We start from the raw sequence: 25,309 nt of genomic DNA, 5'->3' as shown, positions 1-25,309 counted from the left end.
AGAAAATTTTTTCTAGTTATGAAAGATTAACCCATCAAGAAGACATTTTTACACAGGGTATCGGCCCTATTTGACTCAGTATTTCATGCACAAACATATGTTTAGTAATAATCCAGTATTTTTACTTAAGACATATGTAAGAAAAATCTTCAGAAACAACCACAAAATAAATAAGAAAGTGGCAGGAAATACATATCAATCAATGATTACTTTGAATGTAAAGGGCCTAAATGCTCCCATCAAAAGACATAGGGTGGCAGAATGGATTTAAAAAAAAAAAAAAAGCAAAAACAAAAACCAAGTTCCATCTATTTGCTGCCTACAAGAGATTCCTTTTAGACCTAAAGACACCTACAGATTGAAACACTAAGGGAATGGAGAAACATCTATCATGCAAATGGACGTCAAAAGAAAGCCAGAGTAGCAATTACGTACATCAGACAAAATAGTTTGATACTATATGTAAAAAACCCCAAAACCTGCTAGAGCTGATAAACCAATTCAGTAAAGTCTTAGGATATAAAATCAATGTATAGAAATGTGTTGCATTGCTGTACACCAATAATGAGGCAGCAGAAAAGAGAAATTAAGGAATCAATCCCAAATATAATTGTACCCCAAATAATAAGATACCTAAGAATAAACCTAAACCAAAGAGGTGAAAGACCTTTACTCTGAAAATTATAAGACACTGATGAAAAAAAAAAAAATTCAGGATGACACAAAGAAACGGAAACACATTCCATGCTCATGGATTAGAAGAACAAATGTTGTTAAAATGTATATACTACCCAAAATAATCTACATATTTAATGTAATCACTATCAAAATACTAATAGCATTTTTCACAGAACTAGAACAAACAATCCTGAAATTTGTATGAAACCACAAAAGACTCCAGAATAGTCAAAGCAGTCTTTTTTTTTTTTTTTTTTTTTTTTTTTTTTTAGTCAAAGCAGTCTTGAAAAGCAAAGCTAGAGACTTCACAATTCCAGACTTCAAGTTATATTACAAAGCTGTAATAATCAAAACAGTATGGTACTGGCACAAAAAGAGACACATAGAGCAATGGAATAGAATAGAAAACCTGGAAATAAACCCACAACTGTATGGTAAATTAATATTCAAGAAAGCAAGAAAGAAAAAAAAAAACAAAAAAAAAAAAAAAAAGAAAGCAAGAAAGAATATCCAATGGGAAAAGGACAGTCTCCTCAAATGCTGTTAAAAAAAAAGTGGACAGCAATATGCAAAAGAAAGAAACTGGACCACTTTCCTACACCATACACACAAATAAATTTAAAATGGATCAAAGACCTAAATGTGAGACTGAAACCATAAAATTCCTAGAAGAAAACACAGGCAGTAATTTCTCTGACAATGGCCATAGCAACATTTTTCTTTTCTTTTAAGATTTGTTTATTTATTTGAGAAAGAGGCAGAGAGAGAGAGCGTGAGCATGAGCAGGAGGACAGGAGGAGGGGCAGAGGGAGAGGGAGAAGCAGACTTCCCACTGAGCAGAGAGCCTATTGTGGGGCTCAGTCCCAGGATCCTGAGATCATGACCTGAGCCAAAGGCAAACACTTAAGCTTAATCGGTTAATCAAACGAGCCACTCAGGCGCCCCTAGCAACATTTTTCTAACCATATCTCCTAAGTCAAGGAGAACAAAAGCAAAAATATACTATTGGGACTACATCAAAATAAAAAGCTTCTGCACAGCAAAGATAACATCAACAAAACTAAAGGCAAGCTACAGGATGGGAAACATACCCGGTATAAGGATAGTATCCAAAATATATTAAAAACTTATAAAACTCAATGCCCAAAAAACAAATAACTCAATTAAAAAATGGGCAGAAGAAATGAACAGACATATCTCCAAAGAAGACGTACAGATGGCCAGCAGACACATGAAAAGATGCTCATCATCACTTACCATCAGGGAAATCCAAATCAAAACTATAATGAGATATCACCTCACACTTATCAGAATGTCTAAACACAAGGAACAACAAGTGTTGGTGAGGATGTGGAGAAAAAGGAACCCTGATGCACTGTTGGGAATACAAACTGGCATAGCCACTGTGGAAAACAGTATGGGGGTTCCTCAGAAAGTTAAAAATAGAGCTACCTTGGATCCAACTGTTGCACTACTGGGTATTAACCCAAAGAATACAATACAGAAACACTAATTCAAGGGGATACATGCACCCTGATGTTTAAAGCAGCATTATTTACAATAGCCAAGATATGGAAGCAGCCCAAGTGTCCATCAATTAATGAATGGATAAAGAAAAAAATATATATATATACACACACACACACACCACATATACAATGGCTATATATATATATATATATATATATATATATATATATATACCACATATACAATGGAATACAAAAGAATGTTATCTTACCATTTGCAATGACATGGATGGAGCCAGAGAGTATAATCCTAACCAAAATAATCAATATATATACCACATATACAATGGAATACAAAAGAATGTTATCTTACCATTTGCAATGACATGGATGGAGCCAGAGAGTATAATCCTAACCAAAATAAGTCGGTCAGAGAAAGACAATTACCATATGATTTCACTCATATTTGGACTTTAAGAAACAAAGCAAACGAACAATAGGAAAAAAGAGAGAAAAACAAACCAAGAAACAGACTCTTAACTATAGAGAACAAATGGATGATTACCAGAGTAGAGAGGGTGGGGACATGGGGGAAATTGGTGAGGAGGATTAAGGTGATGATTCAACATGTTGAATCAGTATAGTGTATACCTGAAACCAATATAACACTGTACAAGAACTAACTAGAATTAAAATAAAAACTTAAAAAAATAAGACCCTCTATAACGAATACTGCTTCACCAGTAGTTCCTTAAACAATCATTTTAAACACCAGAATCATTCACCTTGGAAGAGTAAATAAAAGGAAAGCATCAACCCACTCTTTATGTGGTTTCACTTTGGCAGATACTTTATACAGAGCTCTCCAGCCCCCCATCCCCATAGGCCGTACAGGATCATGGAAATGGCTCTTCTCATGAGAGTTTACAGAACCATAGGGCTTTCAGCAAATTGCCCGAAATTTCTACAGATTTAATACATCAAATTGCTTAAGTATATCTTTTGAGTATTAAATGAATAAAACTATTCTGAAAATTGTTGAAGGGTCACAGCCACTTAAGGTTAATCCTTGAATTAATCCAATGCAGCAATCTACCTTTGAAAACCTCTGTTCCTCAGGTGCCCTTAAATCAGGGACTTTTTTCTCCCCAGGGGCCCAATTTTGTCACCTTGGTAAGTTGCTTAGGTGCCTCTTAGTAGCACCTAATGCAATGTATGTCTTTTGTTTTTTTGAGCTTTGCCCTTTGTAAACTGGTAACCACAGAGGCACTTGATCAAAACACTCTGAACCCAAAGAAGCATGAGATGGAGAAAAATCCTTCCACCTCTCCCCTCTGTCCATCTCCATTTTGCATCCTTCTCCAAGGAAAAACAGTTATGATGACAGGCTGGTTGGTGCCCCTCAGGGACTCCTTTCAGCAACTTTCTTGGACACACAGGAGCTGAGGTCTAGCTGAGGAATCTATCTTTATGCTGTGTTGCCTCTTTCTACAATGTATTAGATTCAGTATAAGGGGTATTGGTTACTTAGAGAAATGCAGAGTATGCTTTCACTTCTCCCTGGATTTTCTTTCCTTTATCCCCTTACAACCTAACAGTAGGGATCCTCTTTCTTCCTTTTGCCTTATGATAGCCGAAATCATGTCCCTCAATGACTATGACATTACCAGCCTTGCCGCATGATTATTTTACTGTAACTGAACACCAGTCTAGACTGTTCAGATTTACCTACCATACAGTTTAATGTTTAGAAATGGCTAATGGTCCTTTGACTTGCCATGTCTTACAGTAGCTCTAAAGCTCTAACTGCTTCATTGTCCCCATGTAAGAAGTGAAGAAACCAAAGTATAATTGAGTTCTTTCTCTTTTTGTCTCTACCATGAATATGACAATGTGCAGCTGATCCTAAAACTCTAGCTGGGAAGATTCCAGTGTGTTCCACAATCTTTCAGAGCCTCCTATGGCCTTATAATGAAAATGAGAGAAGGCATCACACCTTCTAGTTCAACCCATCCTCTTTCCTAAGGGTGTAAACTATAGACACTTTCATTAAATGTTGCGGCTAAGCCTTGACAACATTTATTTTTATTACTAGACTGCCTTTGCTCCAAAGGAACTTGTATTTTGACAGCATTTAGCTGCAAATAACAAAATGGGATTAAGAACGACTTTTTAAATGCATTTGCTTGTTTGTTTGTTTTGCTTTTGCTTGTTTGGGTGTCACATAACAAAATATCCACAGGTAGATGGCTGCGGCATTAGTTCTGCAAGTCAGCAAGCTGTTCAATTTTCTTTGTCTTTTTTTTTTTTTAAGATTTTATTTATTTATTTATGAGAGACACAGAGAGAGAGAGAGAGAGAGAGAGAGAGGCAGAGACACAGGCAGAGGGAGAAGCAGGCTCCATGCAGGGAGCCCGATGTGGGACTCGATCCCTGGTCTCAGAATCACGCCTTGGGCTGAAGGTGGCACTAACCGCTGAGCCACCCGGGCTGCCCTTCTTTGTCTTTTTCACTTGCATTTTTGCCTCAGAGTAAAAAACCCTCTGCTAAGGCTTTAACTACCTTGTCTGCATTTAGACAGGAAGAAGGAGAAGGGCAAAGGGTAAAGAGCCCTGCCAACCAAATCTGTACCTTTTTATTAGGAAAAGCCAAAGCTTTATTTGAAACTCCATTTAGCTGACTCCCACTGAGTTAATAAGGTGGAACTGTCATATGCTCAGCCCTAGCAAGTTTGGAAAAGAAGTTGAGGGTCATGGTAAGGAGTTGGCTCATCCATTCGGCGGTTCTGCTACAGAACCCTACCTCCTGCTTGACATTTCACATCTACCTTGGAATTTTTATAAATCCCCATATTTCATGTGGTCTCTTTGGTTTTTTTTTAAACATCCTTATTGGGATAATAACTCATATATCATACAATTTACCATTTAAAGCATACAATTCAGCAGGGTGTTTTCTCCATTTATTTTTCAAAGATACCCTTTAAGTTTATAGCTTCTGGATGTATCCAAAATAGTAAATATAGTAATTGTATTTTATATTATTTTCAGCTTCAAAAATATTCTGGGGATCCCTGGGTGGCGCAGCGGTTTAGCGGCTGCCTTTGGCCCAGGGTGCGATCCTGGAGACCCGGGATCGAATCCCACATCGGGCTCCCGGTGCATGGAGCCTGCTTCTCCCTCTGCCTATGTCTCTGACTCTCTCTCTTTCTCTCTCTCTGTGTGACTATCATTAATAAATAAAAATTTTAAAAAAATATTCTGTAAATTAAAAGCCTATATCTGCTTATGGGGTAGTTCGGATCTAAAACAAGCAGAATTACTGATCATCTATGTTTGCCTTTTTTTTTTTTAAGATTTTATTTATTTATTCATGAGAGACAGAGAGAGAGAGAGAGAGAGAGGCAGAGACACAGGCAGAGGGAGAAACAGGCTCCATGCAGGGAGCCCGACGTGGGACTCAATCCCGGGTCTCCAGGATCAGGCCCTAGGCTGAAGGCAGCGCTAAACTGCTGAGCCACCTAGGCTGCCCTACGTTTGCTTTCTTAGTTATGAAATTTACCTCATGAAAAACACCGTTTCTGTTACAAACTTACTGGTTTTCTCTAAGTGGTCTTCATACTCTACCAGCAAAATGACAGTGGATGCACCTAATAAAATTTGGAAGGTAGGGTAAGATCCCAAGTACCTTCTAATAGATAAAAAGGTGAAAAATTTTATTTGGAGTGGTTTTACTCTAGTTAAGTACACTCTATCGTATCTGAATTCTTGTTAAAATTGAAAGTTCATTTAAAATTGGCAGGCCAGGGATCCCTGGGTGGCGCAGCGGTTTGGCGCCTGCCTTTGGCCTAGGGCACGATCCTGGAGACCCAGGATCGATTCCCACATCGGGCTCCCGGTACATGGAGCCTGCTTCTCTCTGCCTGTCTCTGCCTCTCTTTCTCTCTCTGTGACTATCATAAATAAATAAAAATTAAAAAAAATATATTTAAAAAAATAAAAAATAAAAAAAAATAAAAAATAAAATTGGCAGGCCATATGGAACCAGTTAACCGAATATATTTGACTAACCAAAACTATAGAGAGTTGGACTTTTCTTCTGTACATATAAAATTCTAATAGCAGAACTTCAATGTGTGTCCATGTTATTTTGTAGTAGTGGATTAATTATGTCAAAAGTCCTGCTAGAAATTGCATTTTTAGTCTTTAAGATCTGGACTCATGCCCATCTGCCCTAAATAAAATGATACATCAAAAGGCCTCTGACTTTCAAAGGAGATATTGGGCAATGACTTTCATACCACCTCCAGTCTTTTCCTCCTGAGTTCTTGGAATGTGGTGTTTTGTTCTATAGGATTACAGTGAGTGTTTCTGGCTTTGGACTGATGAATGGATAAAGACTATGTGAGGTGTGTGTATATATGTAATAGAATAGATAAAATATATGTGAGAAACACACACACACATACAGCCATAAAAAATGAAATTGCCATTTGCAACAATGTGGTGTAGACAGGGCTAGAGAGTATTATGCTAAGTGAAATAAGTCAGTCAGAGAAAGACAAATACCAAATGGCTTTGAAACATTTGAAATAAGAAGTACAATCAGTTGGTAGGTGATGATAGAAATACCATGATTTTGGATCTTTGGAGAAGAAATTCAAATACTCTCTGCTTTTCCTGCCAAAACTTGTTTACACCTCCCCAAAATTATGTCCTCAGGGTCAAGACATTTATTCTTTTCCAGGAGAGATGCTGATCATGTTGGTGAGTTTGCACAACTGAGACTAGACCACAGTTCAGTGGAATCATTTCTTGTGTCTCTTATCTCCCACTGGGCCCTAAGTGGCATAGGCTAGGACTAATTCTGCTACAGAGAGACCTTACCTTCCCTCCTTGAGCTTACCTCTTCCTAGTCTCTCCTCTCTTCTGTGCTTAACAACAAAATAGTAAGCAGATTCATCCTTTTGTCCTTGGGTGCTCTTTTTTTTTTTTTTTTTTTTTAAGATTTTATTTATTTATTTATTGAGAGAGAGAGCACAAGATGGAGGGACAGGCAGAAGGAGAGGGAGAAGCAGATTCCCCACTGAGCAGAGCACCCAACATGAGGCTCTATCCCAAGACCGTGAGGATCATGACTTGAGCCAAAGGCAGATGCTTAACCAACCAAGCTACCCCGGTGCCCCTCCTTGGGCACTCTTCCTCTTTTATCCTTTAGGGCAGCCAGGGTAAGGTTACTGCCTCAGCTCAGGGACAGCTCAGTGCCTGACAGCAGGAGCCAGTGATCTCTTTCCTACTCACTTTGTTTCAGTGGTGCTATTTGGATTGATCCTTCCTTAAATTATAGTGATAAGAAACAAGAATAAGTTTTGGGTGTTAAAGAAGGGACAGGACAGGCCGACAACCTTGCTTTGGTTGAAACTGTTGAGGCATAACCAACTTGAGAATAGGGAGCAAATGTCCCTTTGCTTCTCACTTGCTGGGACTCTCCTGGCATATACATACCTCAAGAACCTGTGGGAAAGGGTAGTTGTGGTCTAGGATAATAGATTTTATTCCTAAGTTCCTTAGGCATATACAATTTAATTGTCCTCTGATGCCTAATGCACACCTTTCTTCCTGGAGGTTAAAAAAATAATAAAGCAGGACACCAGGGTGGCTCCGTCAGTTAAGGTCCAACTCTTGATATCTCTCAGGTCTTGGTATGATAGGGGTTGTGAGTTCAAGTTCAGCATTGGGCTCCACACCCAATTTTTTTTACTTAAAATAAGTGAATGAATTAATCAATTAAATTAAATAAGTAAATGCATGTATAATCAGATAGTATCTTTATTAGGAAGTTTGTAGTAGCCCTATTAGAAAGAGATAAGGCATTTTCCATAGGGAATTGTTTGAGAATTGGTGGTAAACAAGGTAAATATCTTATTGATAACAAACTTCTTCGTAGAATAAGTTAAATGGCTTTGTCATGATTGTGTTCACTGTAGTGAACACACTTTAGCTGTATATATTAGACTCAAAGAATCAGTAGATAAGTCATGGGGATTAGTTGGAAGTATTTGGGAAGTACATGTTAAATAGCATTTAAAATTGGTTTCATTAAAGATTCTAAATGAATAGTTCTGTTAACATGCCAAGCACTTGAAGGTTTTTATTGTTCTGTGGCATAGACTGCCCTGGTCAGCTATCTTGTAAGATGCTTTTTGTGCTCACAGTAGACAAAGCAGGAAAGATAGCACGGAGCTAGATCCATACAAATCTATCTTCTTCTGGTGACCAATGAACAACTCAGCACTGTCTGCCTAATTAGTGTGGTTTACTCCATGGTGTCCTCTTAACTCTATAACTGATATATTATTTTACTACTGTCATAATAACTATCTTTTCAGTGACCATATAACTTTTGAGTGTGTGTATTGTTTATTGACTTTAAACACAAACTTCTTCATCCTATAATTTCTTAGTCCTATCCTACTATTCCCATGCACTCTGGAGGGTGCTGGTCAGTGATTGTCCTGTATGCACACATCTTCAGTTTGAGAATGTGGCTCCTGGGCACTTCATCAATTCAGGGAGTAGAGAGGTTTTCAGAATGGTTTTCAGGTTTTTATTTTTAATTGGAGCTTTTTTTTTTTTTTTTTTTCAGTCTCCTTCCCTTCTTTTACCCTTAGGAGAAGTACCAGAAATTTGGGGTGAAAGGCAAGCCAAGAATTGTCAAGACCATTGTCACAGTAACAAACATAGGATTAGGACTATAGCAGAATCTAAAAACTCCATGCGGAATTTGCTACATGAAAATGTGTTGAAACACTTTCAACAGAGGAAAGATTTTAGACATTTCTAGGCTAAGCTCAGCCTTAGTTTAAACTATACCTTTATTTCTTGCCTTGGTGCCATAACTCTTTACTGCTCAATAAGGAACAGCTTTAGTTTTTCTGTCTATTCCTGGCACCAGCAAAGTTTCTCTGGAAAGGGCCGGAAAGTGGATATTTTAGACTTTGTAAGCCATAGTTTCTGTCACAACTGCTCAACTCTGATGAGTGGGCGTGGCTGCATTCCAATAAAACTTTATTTACAAAAATAGGCAGCTATGGGCCACAGTTTACCCGTGTTTAGTTTATGCAGCTCCTTTCCACACTAACAGCTCTGGTCCATAGGTGAAAGCGAAGAATTAGGGAAGTCCATTTGCCTTTTATGGTTTCAAAAAATGTGACCTCATAATACTTACAAGCCTGTTATTAAAATATATGAATATTAATATTAATGTTTAGTTTGGGAACAAGATGGCACACTATGAACCTGGTGGTTTTTCCTATTGTGTTTGTAGGGGGTGAGGCTTGGAGGCTGACACAGGTTGAGGCTGGAAGGAAGCTTGGCAGATTGGCAGATGGAACTTCAGCCCCAACTTTGACCTTAGAAGAGCTCTTCTACTTTTATCTGTTATGGAGATTGAGGTTTTTCTAAGATGTTGTTTGTGAAGGGGTTCTTCTACTAAAGAAAAATTTTGAAAATATTGATTTACTTTTTTTTTTATAATTAGTATAATGCCTTTTTATAGTGGGTACTTTATAAGAAGTACCAAAGGATTTATCATGTATTACTTTGTAATTAAAAAAAATAATAAAAGGAACCAGACACCTAGGTGGCTCATTCAGTTAAGCATCTACCTTTGGCTCAGATCATGATCCCAGGGTCTTAGGATCGATCCCTGGGTCAGGCTCCCTGTTAATGGGGAGCCTGCTTCTCCCCCTCCCTCTGCCTCCCTCTCTCTCTCTCTCTCTCTCACACACACACACACACTCTCTGTCAAATAAATAAATAAAATCTTTAAAAAATAAAATAAAAGGAACCACAAATAACCTAAATTAAAATTCATCTTCCTGCCTTTCCCTACCACACACCCATTCTAACAGATTATGAATCTGAGAGTACAGCGTTCCAAGACAGAGACAAGGTTGAGACTCCTGTTCCCATCCGCGGCCACTACTGCTAGTTGCCCGTATTGCCTTAAAACATCCTTGTGTCCATCAGAGGCTGTGGGAGAGTCAGTGGAGCTTTTCATGCTCCAAATAGGTTCAGGAGATCATTTGACCCAGAAAGTCACTGAAGCCACACTGTTTTCTTCTTGCCTGCTCATGTTCCTTCTTCCTTTGAACTACCAGGAGCCCCCAGGCACCTGCTTGCCCCAGCTTACCAGGGTACAAACTGTGCCAAAAGCTGGAATAATTCCAGCACCAGCTCTTTGGAGGTTACCCCAGGGATGTCTCCCAGCCTCTGACACCTAATCATTGGCTATCTAAAAAGCACTGGCTACGACCGTCTCATGTGTGACTCAGACAGGCTGCTTAGCAGGTCCCCTTTTGCCTCTCAGCATGAGTATCAATGTTGACTCTCAGGATTTTGTGCCTAAGTGGGAGGATCATGGGAAATCTGAAATCTCACTACCTTGGGTGTGATTCCTTCCCTGGCTTATAAGAGCTCTTAATCTTTTCTGTCTGTACCTTTCTAAATGTCAGTCAGGGCAGTGCTATAGAGGGGGGTGTGTTTTGTGTGTGTATCTGTGTGTGTTTATACATGTGCATGCACACATTGGGTGCCTGCATGATACTAGGACTGTACTCAGGGTGTTCGTGTACCTCCTATCAGCCAAAATAAGAAGAAAGTAAAAAACAGGGTCAGCAGATAGGCTTATGGGGCAGAAGGAGGATAAATGTTTGTTCTTCTTGACGAGAAAGGGTAGCCAGATTCACAGAGTGCAGTATTCTAATGCAGCCTTATGCTGTGCTTGATTCAAAATGGCAAGGTCTAGAGAGCAAGTGAGCACACAAGCAGGGGGAGCTGCCTTAGACAGTTCTGAGTAATTTATTCATCTCTGCCTCCTTCACTCAAATTTTCTCCTTTCAGCCATCCAATATCCATCACTGGAAAGCCCAGTTTCTGTACACAAGTTTACCCCGGTAGCTGGCCTGGAATACATTCTGAAGGATTAGTGTACATGGTGTGGAGACTGGCCCCTGTGCTCAGTACACTCTGGTGAATATTCATATTGGCACCTGGGAGGGTTATTGCTAAAAAGGCATTTTTTTAAGAACACATTCCAAAGAGGGAGTGTTTTTCTTGTCTGATGATCTTTCAACCAAACAAATGTGGGAGGGAGGGGGAAGCTGCTCTGTAATTCTGGTGAGTATATATGAGACAGAAAACTGTGTTCTTTCCTCTTCAGCAGGGGGGAGGACCATGACCCCTCTGCATTCTTAGCCTTTGCCAGGGCCTCCCACGCTGGGGGAAATAGATATGTGATTCCAGAAAAAAAAATAAAAAGGGGGGGGCAAATGTCTGTTTAGCCTTTGGTCTTGTAACCCACATGAGTTTGATCTGATTATAGCTGTTTAGCAGTTAGAAAAGTTAGAGTTGTTAATGTTCAGCTGCAAATGTTTGAATTAAAACTTAAGATCCCAGCTTTGAAGACCTGGATCAAGAAAATTGTACCAAGTGGCCAGTGATCAAAAGAATTCCATTGAAAAATATAATTAGCCATTTTTTCCCTCTAGCCATTACAAAAAATTATATAAAATCTTGCGCTTTTTTCTTCTTGCCATTCTTCAAAAGATTTATCACATAGTCACATATTAAATTGATTAATTATCTTTTGTTTATAAGAACTTATCAAACTCAGAATTCTCACTTTTATGTATTGGTGAAGATGTTACTATTATTACTCTCACTAATGCGGTCTTTATTTTTAGTGGTAAATCATATACTGCATGGAGGCTTATGATTTGTCAGACACCTCAGACTTCAAATAGAATAATCTCTTTAAGTGTTTTAATTTTATAGCACTCGCAACTTATTATAGTTTTATTTTTCTGTTTTCGGATGTAGTTGTTCTCGTGTGAAAGCCTTCACAGAACAATTTCGTGAAGGAAGTTCATTAGAGAAGGGGCTGCAAGGGAGGAAATGCTGACCAGGCAAGTATGGAAAAGGGTGCAGATGAGCATTTCATTGTGCGAGACCTGGCAGGATAACTATGAGATTTGGGAATATGACCAAGGGTGGGCTGGAGGCTGTAACTCAGCAGAGAGAGGACATGAAAGAGGAAGAAGTGATGGCTAGCACAGGTGGTACAGTCGAAGGAGGGTGAGGGCCCAGATTGGGTGGGCAAGTACTTTAAAATCATTTTTAGCAAGAGCTCAGGACTTTATAGATTGTTCCCTGTGGGGAAAAGAAGACAATTCAGAGCTGGAGCAAAGGTTGAAACCCAGATCTGATTTGGGTGAGGTCAGGCTGGTAAGAGAAAGATGTAGGAAAACAGTACTGGCTGCATTAAGAGAGGCCAGAGAAAAGATTTGGTGAGAACAAAAAGAGATTACATGACTGAATAGGAAGATTTTTGTCTTGTAGTTCAGCTCTGCTGGAATGTTCCCTCGTCTGTAATACTGAGTCCAGCCTTACCCACCTTTCTTTTGCCTTTCCATTCTCTCCCTTTATCACCAGGTTGAGAGAATACAAAGCTCTACCTATAGCTAAATTGTGAGTTCTCCCATAGTCACAGATTCCTATGACTACTTGACCTAAGGGAATAGAAAGGAGCTGTGGAGCTTATTAAATTTCTCTTTGGCTCTGCTTCTTGGTGCTTTGTAGGCAGTGTGCATGTGGACACATATTAGCATGTGGTCAGAGGAGGGGTAGGAGAATAAGCTCACAAGATGAAATAGTCAGAGTTGATATACTTCATAAATTACCTCCTTAAGTGAGACTCTCCAAAATGGTGTGGGGGTAGAGGGCTGACTAGGGGGTGTTTCAGATTGAAATATAATGGAATGGAGCATTAAAAGATACTGTACTGGTGGTGGAGCTACCTGAGCCTTGTGAGAGGGTGATTTATCTGTAGTTCCCTCTCCTCTTTCCTTTATCCTCTCTCCTGCCCTGTTCTCCATTTATCCTTCAGTTCAACTCAGTAGAGTTGGTGGTGTGCTGGGGACCATGAGGAATACCAAGATATTAGCCATGCATGGTCCTTATACTCTAGAAGCATGGCCAAGGTGGTTCTTCCTGGCTGGACTTGGTCCTGAAAGCTAAAGGAGGGGCCTTCAGATGATGTTACACAGGGAAACTGCAGCCAGATGACACTTTACTCCTTTATCTATTGAATGAAGACTCACTCACATTGGGTCATTTTATTTTACAGGGGTCATAAATGTGAGTAAAAACCTAGGGAGTAAGATCCCTAACATATAGTTGGTAGAACAGTGAGCTCTGAGCTCATAAACATGTCTGTGCCTTCCTCTCACCCTTCTAATAATTTCATAGAATTGAGGACAGGAAACAGAAACCCTCACACAAGGACATACTGTCCTCAGCCACTAACCAATTCTGGCCTTTTAAAATCACAGTAGCCCTGACTGGCCTTCTAGCAAATGCATTGCAAAGTGAGCTGGACTGGCTGCCTAGGGAGCCAAGCTCTGTGGTCTGGATAGGGCCTCACTGTTTCCACCTCTTGCACGTCCTTTTCCGATCCTGCTGGTGAGCCAAATTGGGCCGATGTCACTGGTGGTGTGTGCGTGTTCTGATGAGGAAGCTGCTGAGATCAAGGAGGATGGCCTCACTGCCGAGAGGGACATTGATGATGCCAAATTTAAACACAGGGAAAGATCTGTGAAAGTTGCATGCCTGCTTAGTGTGTCACAGCCGAAAAGGCCTATAACATAATAAGACTTTACCTTTTAAAATCTAACAAGACCATGAAATGGTTCCCAATAGTTTTGAGGCCAACATCTTGCTTAAGGAAGGGACTGTATTGGTGAAAGAGTCACCTTGAAAAGTAGAAGAAAACTGCTTTTCTTCTCAAGTGCTATCTGTCCCAGACAAAATTTACTCATATATCCACACTGAAAGCATAAAATGAAAGAATTTTCATCAAATTGGACTGGATAGTATGAAATCTTAGATCACAAGCTTAGGCCCAAACTTAATTATTAATAAAGGGTTTGCCAAGTGACTGAGTAATCTGTGAAAGATTGTTTGGGCGGTGTTTAGCCCCCATAAGAAAATTAACCAAGTAACTTAGAAAGATAGATTTGCATTGAAAGCAGGAAATGTGCTGATTATAAATTGTCCTTTTTTTTTTCCAAATGTGATAATGTATGCAAAAACATCTTGAAACTAGTGAAGTCTATGTGAATGTGAGGTGGGATTATGATGAGTCATTCACTATTCATTCCACACTCAGTGTTTATTGAATATTGCAGGGGCAGCCATGCCGTTTGGTAGCATGGTATTACCTTTTATGTGATCACCTAAAACTGGAAATTAAAAACTTAATCCTTCCAAGGAGTTAAGAGATAGTCTCAATTAACTATTAAAAGTCAACAGTTTCATACTGTCTCAAACTTTCGGAAAGTCTTGTCCCATCCAGCTCTCTACATGGCCCTGTCCTGTGGGCATGTTCTCTATGAGCATCTCTCTACTTTCATAGAATTTACTTGGATTATACCAAACACAGTGTAAGATTTGATAGCAGAGAAAGCCTCTCCTTTTACTCCCTTCCTTTCAGTGCACCAGCCCACACTGGGAAGCCCATTGTATACTCTGCCCTACCTCCGCACTCTTTCTCCATCCTGGAGCCTAAGTGAATAAACATAGAAACTACATATGCCAGATGATGGAGCAATTGCATCTTTTCCCTTGCCAGCTGCAAGAGAATATTGTTAGCCAGTGCCGTTATTTCTTCCTTCCTTGGAGGAATCACCCTCTGTGTCCAGGACATGAGAGATGATACAGTATCAGACAGGGTGGGGCTCTCTGATGTCCTGTGACTAACGCATATCCCCAGATCCCACTCCATCTGGTGAGCAGCCTGTGTTTCCCTCCTCCTGCTTTCAGAAGAAGGCGGGTATCCCCTTTGCCCTGAAAGGTTGTGGCCCACTTAGAGGCAGGGCCCCCATGGCGGCAGCTCCTCGGGGGTTCTCATGTCTGGAATCTGCAGGGCAGCCACCTGCTCTGCCTCACACACTTTCGATCAAAACGTTGTTACTTGGCTTCAGTCTCCTGCTGAGAATCTCATTTTGGGCTCATGTCCTCCAGCAGCTCATCTCAGCTTGACCTTCTCCACCTGAGGAGGAAGCCACATAACTGAACCGTGTGACAGCCGACAGTCAGGGCCGCTCTCATCTGTGGGAAAATCCCAGTTTCTCCCCTGGAAAGTTGTTCCTCTGGAGCTGTATAATTCCTTCTGGCAGCTGTTAAGGCCCCCTGACCCCCCACCGCCTCACTGCCTCTCAGTAGCAGAGATTAAAATGGAGCATCTGACGTAATGTTTGTCTTTGTGCTCTTCACTCAGAAGAGTGGGGACTGGGCTTTTCTGAGTGAGGTGCCAAAAGCACTGAAGTTTCCTTCTGTGACCATAGCTCCTTCCCCTTGTCCCTCACTGCCATGTCTGCCCCATCCGTTCTCTTGCTTCATGACCTCTAGTCCCACTCTCTTCTGAATGTTAGTCAGCCTCGTTTGGCCCCACTTAACTCCTCAGCAGCTGATACTCTGATTGGTCCTTCTCTTCCCTGGCCCTGCCCTGCATCCTCCTTGCCCCTGGTGGCCCTGCTTTCCTCCCTCCTGCTCCCCCAGTACCACTGCTGAAGAGAGTTATCAACTACACTGTCTCTGCAAGACTCCCTCCCTGCAGCTCTGCAGACTCTGCAGAACCTGCTCCAACACCCCACAGTGCAGCCCTGCCACCATCAGCTTCCATTGAGAATCATCATCTTTTTTTAAAAGATTTTATTTATTTATTTGAGGGAGAGAGAAAATGTGCCCACACGCAAGCAGGGAGAGGCACAGAAACAGAGAGAATCCCAAAATGACTCCCTGCATAGCAGGGAGCCTAATGTGGGGCTCCATCTCACAACCCTGAGCTAATGACCTGAGCAGAAATCAAGAGTTGGATGCTTAACCAACCAAGCCACCCAGGCACCCCAAGAATCTTCTTTCATACTTGAAAGATCTCCATCCAAAGCGAGCTTCCTCATCATCCCTATTGCTTACCTCCTGTCTCTCTGGTCCTGGAGCCCTCACTTCATCATTATCACCCTCATCATGGGGACCTCTGCTCTTTGTTGAGTGGCCCTGCCATCTCAGGCACTGTGCTAGGAGCTTATCTTAGGCTCTTTGATTCCAAGCTGCAGAAACCACATAAAGATGACTTAAGCCATAAATGGCAGGTTTATTAAAATGATGGGGAGATTTGTCATAGAACACTAGGGCAGAAAGTCTGGTGGCCCTCATAGGGACCTATATCAGCTATAGAAATCCTGCCAGGAGCCCAGATAACCCCTCCCTGGGGCCACATCATCTGTCTTCCATGCTTCTCATTGCAGATGACTTGCTTTGTCTCTTTATGCCTCTGATAAAAGAGGGTCACCCCAGAATGCCCACATTTTCATTATGTCATTTTAAGTGAACAGGGCCAGTGAAGCTGGAATCTCACATAATTCTCAATTCTTGAGAAACAAAATCCAGTTGGTGCCACCTAGGACATATGTCTTCCCAGAATGCACTCAGGTCCACAAACCATGGTTGGGAACCCACCCCCATGTCCACCTCAAGATTAGGCCAGAAACAGTTCTCACAGAGAGAAGTCACTGCATAATGGACAGACATGCAAGGAAAAAAACCTCTCACCACCGCCTCCTGCCACCTCTACTGCTGTTGCAACAAATCATAAAATGTTAGAACTGGAGGAGCCCTTAGAAACTATCAAATCTGGATCTTTAATTTCACAAGGGATGAAACTGAAGTACAAGTAAGTGAAGTGACTTGCCTAATGTTATTTAGTCAATACTCAGTAAATATTTGTTGAACGGAAGAAGCTTATTTCTAAAGAACTTAATTTCTGAAGATCTTGAACAGAATAGTCTCCAAACCTTGGAGGTCAGAGTATCTTAGTTTTTGGCTGAAAGATTAAAAATGGATTTGATAATAAATTAGTGTATTACTAATATCCAGGCAGTTGTCTTCTCTTCGTTGCCGAGTTTTGCCCCAGGGAGGAGACATGGTAGCTGCAGCAGACATGGCCTGAGGCCTTCCAGTGGAGTCTCCCGTGAACAACGGACAGTTAGAAATAGGCAAAACAGATACTTTCCGCCGACCTAAAAGACATCAATTCAATGGAGAAGCTGTTGATCTCAACTGTTTAAACCTCAGCACTCTTCACATTCTGGCACAGAATTAATCCCTTAAGAAAGGGATGTAAAAAATGCCATTCAGCACAACATAGTTTGTCATCGCATGCATAATGCAGACTTTCCAATTAGAATGCTACAATTTGGAAACTTTCTTCACAGACTGATGAGAGAGCAATTATTTTAAAAAAGGGAAAACTCAGTCCACTGGGTTTGCCTCAAGTCACTCCTGACTCAAGCCACAAAGACAAGAGTTTTGAAAAAATATTCACTATTGAATTTTGTATCAAAACACCAGCAAGGAGAGCAATTAGTTGCTGTAAACTGGCCCCCAGTAATCAATGGTATGCAGCCAGCCAGAGCATTTATGGAAGATGTAAGCAAAATCACATCTGTTAATCAATTTTAAAAAGCCCAGCACTTCACTGCTTTTAAGGGAAACTCCACGATGAGATAGAAGGAAGATGGAGGAGACGACGTGTAGTATCACCAGGCGTTTCATGCAGTGCTCATTAAGGAGAGGGGTTTGTGGCAGCAAATAAATACAGATCTGATCTGCATCAATAGATCCTGGCCAGTAGTGGCTTCCTTTATTCAGCCTCTTCTGGAAACCACTCCAGATGTCTGGGTGAAGGTGTGTCAGATGGAGGGCGATACGTTTAAAAGGAGCTCCTCTCTTAAGGTCAGAGGGAGCGTGTCTGTCCTAGGCAAGCTCACTGGGCAAACATTCCTCAGCAGATTATAAATCAGAAGCACCTCTGTGCTGTTGCAGGTGCACAGACTGCTAGCAAGAAAGGAAGTGAGGGACTTGGTAGGGTTTTCAGTTGTGCCTTTATTAGAACAAAATCCCTCTCCATGGAAAAAAAAGAGAGTGAGCTAATTTTTCCTTTAGTGTCCTCAGACTGTGCTTGCTTTTTTCAGTTGAATCAACAAAGGGATTTTCATTCCTGACTAAGCCTAAATTCCGAGCAAATATTCATCCGGGCACATGAATCAGAATCTCTCATAAAAACTCCACAAAATATAGGTGGCTTGATAACTGGAGACCCATCAGTATCCCTTTTCCACTCAGGAGTCACCATGACCCCACATTTCCAGCCCCCAGGGACCCATAATAAAGGAATAGAAAGGAGATGTCTCAACCAGTATGTGCATTTGGCTGCTGTTCAGAAAAAAAGAATTTAGGCTAGGAGAAATTATTGAAGTAAAGATCGATAGACTAAGCTAATAAAAATTAATATCTTCAGCATGCAAACTATGATAGGCAGTAGATTAATATCCTTCAAATAGAGGGCATCTTGTAAGTCATTAACAGAAGGATAAATATAAGTAGAAAATCTGCAAAATGTTCAAGTTCAATGATAAAAACTGCAAATGAAAGTAATGACAGATTTCATCTATCAAACTGGCAGTATTTTTGAAGATAATACACAATATCAGTGATGATGCACAGAAAAAAATGCATTTGTTTTATACCGCTGGTAGTCTGAGTATAAACTGGTACAGACTCTTGTTTGGGGGTAGAAATGTGTAGATGTTTTGTAATACATATCAAGGCCTCATCTACTCTGCTCCAGGAGTTTCACTTACAGAAATTTTCACAGGCAGTAGTCATAGATTTTAGCTTAAGAATGTTAATCACAGAGTTTTTCTAAGACTGTAATATTACCAACTACTTAAGTGTCCAATAAGAAACTGATTAAATACATCATGGGGCATCCGTAAGATGAAATTCTGTGAAGCCAATACATAAGGCGAGGAAGAAAATCTTATAGATACAAAAGAAAGGTATGCATAATAAATAATTAAGTGAAAGAAGCAAGTTGCAAATAATTTGCATAGTGTGTATGTGTTTACATAATTACTGGAATTACTGTTGGTCTTCATTTTAAAATAAAAATCTGAGGCCACCTGGGTGGCTCAGTCGGTTGAGCATTGGCCTTTGACTTAGGTCATGATCTCAGGGTCCTGGGATCAAGGCCCACATCTGTCTCCTTGCTCAGCGAGGAGCCTGCTTCTCCTTCTCCCTCTGCCATTCACCTTGCTTGTGCTCTCTGGCTCTGTCAAATAAATAAATGAAGGGGCAGCCTGGGTGGCTCAGTGGTTTAGCGCCACCTTCAGCCCAGGGCGTGATCTTGGAGACCCGGGGTCGAGTCCCAGGTCAGGCTTCCTGCGTGGAGCCTGCTTCTCCCTCTTGCCTGTGGCTGTGCCTCTTGTGAATAAATAAATAAAATTTAAAAAAATAAATGAATGAACAATAAAATAAAATATTAAATAAAAATCTGTCTTAAAACAAGTTGGAGGACTTTAGAGTAAAAACTACTAAGGAACAAAATATGCACTACTTTAAAAATTCTTTTAATATCCTATCACTCCAAGAATTTCTACTAGAGCAGCATCTGTGATACTTATAATTGGTCTTCCTTTTTATCTTCTTCATATCCCATCTCCTTGGGGTAGTCTTTTTCCATGAAATATTATGAGATCTGGTTAGATTCTATCCCAGAAGGGCCTGATTATTTTCATTTGGCTACACTGGTAGAAACACTAACTGGTGATTATCCAGAAGGATAGGGATTACGATAAACCTGACTCTCCACAGATAATCCAAAATCTCGCTGGGGAAATAGCCTCAACATTGTTTCCCAAAAAGCCTGTTACCAGGGCTGTTTAAGTAAAGAGAATGATTAATTAACTTGAAGATACTTTTTCTTGTTTTTAATCTACTCTGGCAGAGTTCTAAGTTATTTCAGCCCAGAACATGTATGGAACATACACTATGAACAGAATCCATATGTTTGGAGTAGAATTTTTTAAAAAGAGAATTATCAACAGTCTTTCTATAATCTTTATAAAGAGCTAGACAAACATAGAAACAAAAATTACACTTTTAAAAGTTACTCAACACAAATGTAAATTAACAGGCTAACTGCATAAAAGTGCTAAGAAACTAGAATAATATTCAAGGAAAAGACTAATGAGAGAAATGATTCACATTTTTATCAGGCAAACTGGCATAAACTGAGAGCAGATTTAATAGACACTTAGAAACAATAGGGTGGGATCCTGTCTGGTTCATTCAGAGTACTTTGATAGATTAAATACTCAGATGAATTAAGGGGAATGTTCAGGTGAATTAAGATAGAACCTGTTTCTGCTTCACTTAAAAGATGAATTCCAAGATATCAGGTAGTGTGGATTTAGTCATTGATAGCAAGCAAAATTATACTTGAAAACAAGAAACAAAGGGCAAGGGGAAAGGGGAACACAGTGTCATTTCTAATCCCCAAAATAGCGTTATAGTTGACACTAAACTGAGCTTGTGCAAAGGGGTTTTTATTGATTGTAGTTGCAAGATCAAGGGCAAATAATATGAACTACTTTTGTAGAGTGATAGGCTGCAGGTTGTAAATTGGGACCCAGGTCTATACACTGGTAGTAAAGGAAGCACTTGGCAGAGGGATGATAGAAATGGGCTTTGGCCATCACACCAAGTTTGAACCCTGTATCTGCCAGCACTAACTGAGCGTAGACACGTTACTTAACAGGGGTAAGCCTGACTTTCGCCATCTATAATTTGATGAGAATAATAATGCTTGCTAAGGGGATTTTGGAAAGATTTAATAAGATAAAGTGTATAGCAGGGTGCCTGGGTGGCTCAGTCAATAAGACAAAGTATATAGAACACTAAACATAGGGCCTGGTACACAGTATAAGCATTAAAGAAATGTTGGTCCCGGTGACAGTAATAATCATCATTATTACTGTTGTTACAAATAAATATTCATTGAGTGTAGGCTCTGTGAGACACCATGCCGAGGACCTGGGTATAGAAAGATCAATAAGACATAGGCCCTGCCTTCAGGGAGCTCACTGTCTGTTCTGGCTATTGGAGGAAGCAAATCTGCATAAGCGAATGTAAAACAATAAGATGGGTATCTTGTATGGGAAGGACTTTTGCGGCTGAAATCATAATTTTTTTTTTTTTTTTGAGGCTGGAATCATAGAAAACAATGGTCTCTCATCTCTCACCACTGTGGCAGTGTCAGAAGCAAAATGCTGGACTGTTGCCTAATCCTGTAGATTAGATTAGATTCTTTTTTCATACTCTATTTTTTAAAATTGAGGAATAACACACATACATATCTTTCATGTATAACTCAACTTGGTAAGAATCAGCACACTTCCAGCGTCCTGGAAGGTTCCCTCATCCCGTTTCATAAGCTTTACCTCTCCCAGAGGTAACCACTGTCTGATTCCTGTCACTGTAGGTGAATTTTGTCTCTTTTGAGCTTCATGTAAATTGAATCACATAGTCAATGCTCAGGTTCTTATCTGGGCTAAAAAGAAAATATGAGGAACAGAATAATCAATCTCTAAATAACAAAAAAGTTTTACTAACGAATATACATTTGTTTGTATCTCCAAATCAGATCATCGTACCACAGCTGTGCACAAAGTCAGCTAAGAATGAGAGGCAATCTAAAACATGATAATTAAGTCATTGGGGAATACTAGTTATTACCAGTTAGAAAGTATAGATGAACATGAACAGTAGTCTCAAGGATGTTACCTTTGGTCAGCCCGGCTAACAGGAGATGGATCAGGAAGGAGGATTTGGGGACATCTTCACACAGATAAGCCAACCTGAAGACTATAGCTAGCCACGCAGGGGACAAAGCCTGCCTGAGATTGGGTGACTGGTGTGAAGTAAGTTCCTAAAGAGACATGGCTTTCACTAGATTGACTCCACCTCCTGTCACCATACTTTTGGTGATTCACTTCTGTTCTCCAGTCTTGGAAGTGTGGTAGGGCAAAGGAGACAGGAAGGAGGGGTAAAGTAGACAGGATTTCCTTATGCCTACAGCCTCAGGAATCAACCAGTTAGAACACTCACAGCATTCTTACCTGTTTTCTTTTGTTCAGGTTACTACTTTGGGACTGTGATGATCGAAGCTATAGCTATTATGTTGAGGTCTCCACCAACCAGCAACAGTGGACCATGGTGGCTGACAGAACTAAGGTCTCCTGCAAGTAAGTTACGTCTTTTGTGGAATTTATTCCAATTTAAAAGACCGTCTTTCCAATGGATTCAGAAGGTTCTAATGAAGACTCTTGGAATCACCAAATTATATTCTTATTTGGAGGTTAAAAAATCCCGATGATCCTTTACTTCAGTTGTGACTATTAAGTACTTTGATGAGAATTTATTTTATGTGATCAAACAAGCTTTCCTTATGTGGTGGTTTGAACTTGACTCTTGAAAATGGAATGTACCTGAGCAGGGAAAAGAAAGATTTCCATATATAATTCTCTTTTGGGTCCCTGCTCTTGACAGCACACCACCCCTTTAGAACGTTTTTCTTCCTTACAGAATTTTGCCGATGTAGTACACACTTTAGTTATTCTGGAGCTCCATTCCCACCTTCATCTCATTCTCAGGGTTAGCTTTAAATATTTATCTCATCTGAGTGTCAGCTACACTGTTACATAAACCAAGGAAAGCTTGGTATCTAGGTCTCTAGTCATTTAATGTGTATGGCTTTGGGCCTCTGTTTGCATTTACATTTTGTGGGGGAAGCCAGGAAAGAAGGATCATGTGGGTTCTGACCAGCCTGAGATCTTGACTAGAATGAGTATGTACATGTGTCTATACCCGTAAAACTCACTCAGATCAAAATTAACATTCAACATTCCCAGCATCCTAGAATCATACTTTTTCCCAGTCATTACCTAAAAGAGAGCTCAGTGCCTTTTTGTGTAGAGCCAGATTCTCTGGGAGGCAAGATAAAGCAAAGAGCTGAGATTTCTTTTTATTTTTTTTTTAAAGATTTTATTTATTTATTTGAGAAAAAGAACACAAGCGGGGGAGGGGGCAGCAGAGGGACCAAGGGAGAGAGAGAAGCCGACTCCCCACTGAACAGGGAGCCCGATATGGGGGCTTGATCTCAGGACCCTGGCATCATGACCTAAGCCAAAGGCAGATGCTTAACCAACTGAGCCACGCAGATGCCCCAAGATTTTTTTTATTATTGAAATGTGATTCACATACCATACAATTCACCCTTTGAAATGTATAATTCGGTGGCTTTTAGTGCATTTACAGAGTTGGGCAGTCATCTCTACTATCTGATGTTTCAAACATTTTCATCACCCCCAAAAGGACACCTCCTACCCATTAGCAGTTTTTCCATTTCCTTCTAGTTCCCACTCCCCACCCCCACCCCCACCCCCCCCAGTAATCTCCCTGTGTCTCTGTGGATTTGCATATTCTGGACATTTCCTATACATGAAATCATATAGTACATGATCTCTTCTTTTGGCTTTTTTCATTTAGCATATACTTTTGTCAAGCTTCATTCATGTCATAGCATGTATCAGCACTTCATTCCTTTTTATGACTGAATAGTATTCTATCACATGGAAATATATGTGTCACATTTTGTTTATCCATTCATCAGTGGATGAACATTGGAATTGTTTGTACTTCTTGGCTAAAATGAACATTCCTGTGCAAGTCTTTGTATGAACATACACGTTTTCAGTCCTCTTGAGTATATTCCTGGGAGTAGAATTGCTGGGTCTTATGGTAACTCTGTGTTTAAGTTTTTGAGGAACTACCAGACTTTTCCGCAGCAGCTGTACCATTTTGCATTCCTTCCAGCAATGCAAGAGGGTTCCAATTTCTCCCTATTCTTGCCAGTACTTGTTACTGTCTATCTTCTTGTTAATAGCTATCCTAGTGGGAGTGCAGTGGTAGTTTTGATATGCATTTTCCTCATGGCTAATGATATTAAACATCTTTTCCTATATCTCCTTGGCCAAGATTTCATAACAGCATTAATGATGGCTTGTTTGATGCAATGTCTGACTCCTTTACCATCATTATGATAGTAATTATCATAGAACACGTTTAATGCTTACATTGGTTAAGATAACACTTGCTGCTGTAATAGAAATTGGCTTCAGCATTCCAGCATCTCGGCACAATAGTTTATTTCTCACATAGTAGGCCTTATAGGTGTACCTGGTTATTAGATGGCTCTTCTCTCACAGGTGACTAAGAAACCCAGGCATCTTCCTTCTTGGGGTTCTACCATCCTCTAGGGCCTCATTAGCACCATCTGCATCTAGTTGGCAAATGGAGAAAGAACAGAAAGAAGGTATACCTGGTTCTGAACAGTCTTGGCCTTCCACTGGCATTTGATTGGGGAGAAGTAGTTGTTTACCAACTAGATGCTCGTAAGACTGGAAAACAAAGTTCTGGCTGCGCAGCCACTTCTCAGCAGAGCGCACATCTTGTAGCCATCTCTGCCATTGAATGAGAAAACTAACAATTATTTAGTAGCTACTATTTTCTTGACTTTCCTGTATTTTGTCTCATTTTGTCCTGAACATAAAACACCTTGTGGAACATTGTCCTTGTTTTATGAAAGAGAAAATGGAAGGCTCTTTCCATTCCAACACAAAGCATTACTAAAGAGGGCTAAGCCAAACTAGATGATGGAAACAGGGAAACAAGATGATTAACTTACTTCCAAGCACCTAGAGCCCTTTTTATACAATAGGAAGGCCTTTGAGGCCCATGAACAACTGTCCACTTATCTTTTCAGAGCCATTGCTCACTGAGTGTACAGCTCACAAGCCAGACCCTCAGTTTCCCCATCTTTTCCACATCTCACTGGTTACCATCACCCATCTCATCTGTTATTTTTATATGTTATAAATTAGATACCTCATCTCATTACATTCCCCTACTGAAGGTGTTACACGGTATGGATTTTTAAACAGAACTACTGACCCAGGTATATATCCTAATGGCTTTTATAGTTATTTAAATGAGTTTTTTCCTTGATTCAAAAATGCATTCATTCATTAGATTCCTCCCAGTAGCTTTGAATTAAGTCATCGACCTCTTTTTTCCCTTCTTTTTAATATTTTGTTTCCCTTAGTTGGTGGATTTAAATAATTTATATTTTTAACCTTCTTC

General features: G+C 40.2%; 1 protein-coding gene across 6 annotated transcripts in view; it reads left to right on the top strand.

The window, feature by feature from the left end:
* Positions 1–25,309, top strand: part of BTBD9 (BTB domain containing 9) — a 409,006-nt gene that overhangs the window by 310,324 nt on the left and 73,373 nt on the right. For all 6 annotated transcript variants that reach the window (XM_049092559.1, XM_025418641.3, XM_025418644.3 and 3 more), the window contains one exon: positions 22,246–22,353. In XM_049092559.1, the coding sequence (XP_048948516.1) occupies positions 22,246–22,353 (108 nt within the window). The remainder of the gene's footprint in view (positions 1–22,245; positions 22,354–25,309) is intronic.

This window comes from Canis lupus, chromosome 12 (assembly GCF_003254725.2).
Source record: "Canis lupus dingo isolate Sandy chromosome 12, ASM325472v2, whole genome shotgun sequence".
Taxonomy (NCBI): domain Eukaryota; kingdom Metazoa; phylum Chordata; class Mammalia; order Carnivora; family Canidae; genus Canis; species Canis lupus.
This window is presented reverse-complemented; position numbering and strand designations above follow the sequence as displayed.